The sequence below is a fragment of the Cyrtonyx montezumae genome, unplaced genomic scaffold, assembly GCF_038088225.1.
Source record: "Cyrtonyx montezumae isolate F1298 unplaced genomic scaffold, pur_monq_1.0 scaffold_10, whole genome shotgun sequence".
In the NCBI taxonomy this organism is placed as follows: domain Eukaryota; kingdom Metazoa; phylum Chordata; class Aves; order Galliformes; family Odontophoridae; genus Cyrtonyx; species Cyrtonyx montezumae.
In genome coordinates, this window is record NW_027071826.1 from 31,131,343 (window position 1) to 31,137,342 (window position 6,000).

The 6,000-nt window shown below is 45.6% G+C and overlaps 1 protein-coding gene across 4 annotated transcripts in view; it reads left to right on the plus strand.

The window, feature by feature from the left end:
* The window catches only part of SMOC1 (SPARC related modular calcium binding 1), a 119,494-nt gene extending 114,695 nt beyond the window's left edge, over positions 1-4,799 (plus strand). For 2 of the 4 annotated variants that reach the window (XM_065754609.1, XM_065754627.1), the window contains exons 12-13: positions 1,579-1,629; positions 3,448-4,799. In XM_065754609.1, coding sequence (XP_065610681.1) covers positions 1,579-1,629; positions 3,448-3,464 — 68 coding nt within the window. In that variant the 3' untranslated portion in view covers positions 3,465-4,799. The remainder of the gene's footprint in view (positions 1-1,578; positions 1,630-3,447) is intronic. The other 2 variants (XM_065754618.1, XM_065754635.1) reach the window with 2 other exon arrangements.
* Positions 4,800-6,000: the final 1,201 nt, after the last annotated feature.

A 6,000-nucleotide genomic window follows, 5' to 3' on the forward strand; every position in this document is an offset into this window, starting at 1 on the left:
TGATGGGGTTTTGTCTTCTGTATAGCTATGCATGCTGGCCTGTTTTTATACTGAAAGTGGCTGACTGAAGATGGTATTCTCTGCCTTTGGAGTGAAAGGTGGTCAGTTAAGTTGTTAGCTTCCCTGCACTAATGCATCTGGGATGAATTCACAGAAAGCACAGAGCCCTACCAGCATGCTGGAAAGGTCCGTCATACCCAGCCTTGGGAACCCCTGCCATTGCAGGCCATTTGGATCAACTTATCTGTTGTTTCCAAAATCTTTCTGTAGACAAACAGCCTCAGTCACAGCAATGAACACTAGTCTTAGCTTCAGTACTCAAGGGGGTGAGTGCATACTCTAGACAGAGAGGCCCTTAGCTGCAGGTAGGATGAGGGCAAAAGGCGATGACAGAGCAGGGCTGTGTGCAGCCTAGCAGCACCCTCTAGGGGAATAGCTGCCCAAGGATGCAGCAGTTCATAAGTGGCCCGTGTTTTTATTGCCAGGCCCCACGGTGAGAGCCAATTAGTTCTGGAAGAATCTGCCTCTTGGCAACAGAGCCCTGCTTTTTATGTTCAGGCACAGGAATAAGCTAAGAGCGGTCCCTCTGATCTTGCCAGGGCAGATGGCTGAGATGAGGCTGGCATTTGGGGACCTTGGAATCACTCAGTCACTGTGTTTGTACAGTTTCTCTTATTAACAGTTTTTAAAGCTAAAGCATTTTGCTTTGTGATCAATTTCAAATGCAGCTGCAGCCTTTCTCTCCCTCTCTTTTCCTTGTCAGGGTGCAGCATGTCTTCCTGTGGTTTCTTTGCTCTCCCACCCTGCTGTTACATTTCTGCTCATCTTTCCACACAGCAAAATGTTCTTTAGGCTTGAGTGCCTGTGCAAGTTAAATCACACCTTACTTTGCACCTTAAATCACCTGTGCGCACACATCAAAGATTTCAGCCTGGCCAGAACTGGGGGTGGCAACGTTCTTTTGGCTGTGAGCAGGAGGTCCCCCTTCTAGCAAGGCCTTGAAATCCCTAGTTAGCAGCCAGCAGGAACTGAAACATACTGTTGGGAGTGCTCAGCTCCTATAGTCCCTGTGTTGTCAGTACCCAGCAGGTGGTGGGAACTGGTTTGTTGTAGAGGCAAAAGTGCTGGCTGTTAGCTCCATCTGGTGTGGGGTGCGTGTGCCTTTATCTTGTGACAGTCATTACTGTGCGGTCTGTTCCTGCCCTTCTGCCAGATAGGAGTTCAGATTTTCATTTCATAGCAAAGACTGTTTTGGGAAACTTCATGTCACTACTTGCATCTATCCTTTCCTCTTCTTCCTTCCAGAGTTTATTTCAACTTTGTAATTGTTGCTTTTTGCCCACATCAAACCTCTGGATCTCATGATGTTTGGCTACTAGAACACCAGGTGTTTTGTGTCTGCTATCAAGCTTGTAGGTCTGACTCTAGCATGTGAGTCTTGCAGAGGCAGGACTTGCTGCGTGCACATCCAGAAAGGAGGAGCTCCTTGGAGCCTGCCTGCTGGCAGCAGATGATGAGGGTGCTCCTTGGTGATGCCATGGCATTTATTGCATTTAACGTGGTTCTTGGATTTTACAGGTAGCCTCAGCAGTTTCCCCAGTGGAAAAAGACAAGGCCTTAACCCTTTCAGTGAGTATCTTGTCAAAATATTTGTTACTTTTTCTTTTGTCTGTGGTACCCATGTGTCCCAAAATTTATGCTCCCTGTTCACAAATAGCAGTGCTTAAATAACTAGAAGCCAGGGTTGTTCCTAAGAGGTGTGAAGATTATAACATACAGGTCTACATACAGCACATAGCTAAGTAATCAGGATAGGATGCAGCAAGAACAGTCTCCCAGCCTCACTGTTCCTCTTTCTGGTAAGCAGCAGTTTAGGTGATTAGTTTCATTTATGTTTTAGTACTTCAAGGACATGTTCCCGTGAATATTCTTCCGTGTTCCAGTTAATGTCCGCTCTCCTCTGTACTTCGTGGCAGTGAATTGCACCCTTTCATCAGGTGTGAAGAACAACTTCTATTTGCTTTCCTTTCGGACCTGCTGCCACATGGCTTCATTGGGCACTTCTCAGTTTGTATTGTGAGAAACAAGGAGCAGCTCTCCCCTGTCTATCTTTCCCCTCTCGCTTAGTTTACAGCCCTCTGATATATCTGGTTAGACTCCGTTCTATGTTGGGAAGTCCTACGGCATATATTTGCTCAATTATAGAAATCCTCCCACACCCCTTGCTATCCTCCTCACTTTTCTGGGTGCCTTCTCTCATCCTGCTGCATGGTTCCTTTGAGAGAGGCTGAACAGGGAACAGAATACAGGATGAGCTAAGCCTTATGCATTGATACAGTGATGTTTCCTGGTGCATCCTCAGTTCTGAGCACGTATTTGAGTTTTGTTTGCCACTAAAAGCTGAGAAGAGGTGTTGCAAAAATCACATGCTATGGCTTCAAGTTCTTTCCTCGTCACTCATAGTCTTTAGCGTAGGACAGGTCACGCAGACATTGAGGTCAGTGTTATTTAGTGAGCACTGCAAAGCTGTGTAATCCAATTCAGTTATGACAACCCTGAGTAATTTTGCATTTAACAATATTTGCCCTCACTTGGCTGGGCATATTGAATCACACTGGTTCCAGTGAGGCCTGCCTAGTAATTTTTTTCCTTTTTGAAAGCCAGATCCATACTTCTGCCTTCTCTTTGCCATGTTTTCCCTGTAATTAATCCTCAATGAGAAAGGTTGTTCTAATCCCATAAATGCTTTGATCCTTAAAGAACCTTTGATTGAGGGACTTTCTGAAGAGAGGAGCACTGGAGTATGCACGTGCACCCAACTCACTCAGCAGCACGCTTGCACCATCCCCTGGAACAGACATTGCTCAGCAGGGCCCCAGGAGACCCAGATTCATCACCCTGTTAGGACTTCAGAGGGCAGGATGCAGGCAGGTCCTGAAGAAAGCTAAGCAAGGAAACTGCTATGTTTTGCTGCCACAGAGATGGGGAGAGATCTTGAATGTCTGCCTCCTGCTTGCCTGACAAGGGATGGAAGCAGCTGGCTGTGGGGCTGCTGGTGGCAGGGCAGCCGTGCAGCAGCGGGATTCTGCATCAGCCATCACAGGCAGAGGAGCAGAGGGAGAGACCAGTTCTGCCCAGACTGCCTGATGATTTCCAAAAGGGGGAAGGGAGAGGGAAGTGGTGGTTAATGTTTAAAAATACATCAGTCCCTAGGGCTGTGTGTGACTCAGTCAACACTTTTTTCAGCAAGGCTGTCTCATTAGCCCTGTGTTGTTTTCAGCCTCACAGCTTACTTGAGATCTCAGCCTTCCAGGGCCACGGTTGCAGCAGAAGCCGTGTACTGTATCTTACTTCATTTGGAAGCCATTTTGGTTTTAATCTGCCTTTTTTTTTTCCTCACTTTTCCTGCTTCTGTTTTGTTTCTCTCTCTTTGCCCACCCATTTCAGTAGGCCGCTTGGTGTAGCAGCAGAAGACAAGAAGGGAAGGCAGGAGCTGACCCAAAGGAAGGAAAGATACAGCGACAGATGGACACCTTGCTTCTTATGAGCAAGCATGCAGCATCAGCAACATCCAGCGTAGCAGAAGTGGCACCCAGAACGTTTGCACTTTCTAATAATTGGTTTGGGTTTGTCTTTAATTTCTTTTCAATGCCATTATCTAATACTTTGGAGAGCAGGGGGAAACAGGATCATGACTTTTTAAAATTGGAACAGCTACTGATGACTTAAAATTGAGTTCACTGGGACTCGAAGAAAGAGAATTTTATATACTGTATATAAATATGTATGTAAATTGTACAGTTGTCTTGTACAGGGGTTGGAGTCACTGTTCTGTTCCTCCCTTTGCTTTTGAAGGCTGTTAGGGTTAGAGGGACGCTTTGCATTTAATGGATTACAGTAATGCATTCATTTCTGCCACTGATCCATCATTCAGTTGCAAACTGATTTCTTACCATCCCCACGCACGAAGGAGTAAGCATATCAGCATGACCTGTGCACACTGTGCCCCACATACTAAATGCTTCTTGAGAACCTTCTCTGTGATTCCTGTGCAGCCCTGTGCAAGTCACAGGTGTCAGGGCTTTTGAGAGAGCGTGGATTTCACCTCAGTAGTTGCACACTGCAAAGCTCCTCAGAGTAGGGATAGGAAAGGGTTGTATTAAGGAAATGTAGAATTAGTTTCTGCACCTGTTGCGAAATGGTTAGAAATGAATTGCAAATGCATTGCTATTCGGGCTCAGAAGACATGCTTAGCAAAGATGTGCCATGTCCTGGGAATCTAATGCTATTGGAAGGGCGTGCAATCTGTAGGCCCTAGTAGAATCAGCTGAGTGATGTCATGCATCTTCTTCTCTGGCACAGTGTTCATCTATGTGATGCAAGCAATACAAATACTGAGGAATCAGCTAAAAGCAGCATCAATCTGCCTGTTGCTTTGCTGGAGAGCAAAGAAACAAATCTGTCAGTGCAGAAAGACACGATCATGCTGCTGGTTCCCAAGAGTCTGCTTTACTTCATGCTTCAGCTCTGCAGCTTAGGACATGCTTGCTGGTAAAGGATTGCCTGCAATGACTGATCCTGTCTTTGGTGGCTCCTCTCCTGCACTGGGGAGAGCCTGTCTAGCTTAGATTACCTGCTTCACCTGATTCTCTGGTATCAGTATCTCCTGTGCTATTTTGCTCTAGGGGCACATTTCAGTAACAGCAAAGGCTTGGATTGAAGAGCTTGGTGCTCCTGGAGGCCAGAAGAGCTGTTTCAACCACCAGCAGTTTTTCCAAAGTTGTTGCCTACTTAACCTCAGTCAGTTATCCCAGGTTTGAACGGAGTGTGATGGGACACACTGTGCTTTGCTTTGCTTTGTACGTTTTCAAGCTCCAGCAGCACTTGCCCATTCATGGGGGAATTCTGAGCAACTTCCAGTTTCAGACTTGGCAATCCTTGTGCCACTCGTTTCTGGACCAGGAACCAGTAGTAAGAAATGGCACTGTGCCATGCTGACAGGAAATCACACCAACAATCACTTGTAAAAGTGTTGTGCTACTGTAGAAAGTGGACTTGTCCCTTGAGGCTTTGGTGTAAATGTTGCAACACGGCCGCTCTGGCATGTCACCTGCTGATACAGCTGGACTGTCCTGATGCAGACAGTCAGTGCCTTGTTGCCAAAATGGAAAGTTAGAAAAAATAACACGCACTTTTGACATAACCATATAATAGCAATAACAACTCATCCCTGAGAAGTAGATTGGAGCTGACTGAAGCATTTTATGTGGCTGAAAACACTTCTGGTAATCTCTAAAGTGTACGTTACACCACCATAATGTAAAGAAAGCTCTCTTGAACAAGAGCAGATCCTGCAGCTCGATCCTTCATGGGTCCTCACATACAATGTATGTGTTTTTCTGGACTGCAAGCTTCTCAGCTGCATCTTTTCTTTTAAAAATGCCCAGCACTCATCTTTTGTGTGTTGGAATGATTTGGTTTAGTGTGTAGTTAGAAATGTTCCTATCTCCTGTGATTCCTATTGTAGGAGCAAAGAATGAACCCAACCATATAAAAAAAACTCTTTTCCTTGTCTTTATATGCTAGTCTTAGAAATAAAAAGCTCTGGCAGCTAGGTTTTTTGTTTTTTTTTCCTTTATTCTCTTTTTATTGCATAGTTGCATCCAGCAAACCCAGACATTTGGATGCCAACAGGAGCTCTTTCATCCAGCCGCTGGGGCAGGCAGTGCCCCACAGAACTGCAGGGGTGTGCAGAGCTGCTGGAAGTCATTGCATCTTTTCATCTGGAAATGCTGGCAATGTCAGTAAACCAGCCAGCCAGTGCTGCTGCCTGTCACACTAACATCCTTCTGCAGACCTTTTCCTTTTCCTTAGATCCTTCTGGTCTGAAAGGCCTGCTGCCCACGTGGAATTTGCAATTAACACTAAGCCTGTTCAAGGATAATCAAACAAGGTTAGCTTTGGTACTGGTCAATATTCATGTTGCTATGTTATTGCTGA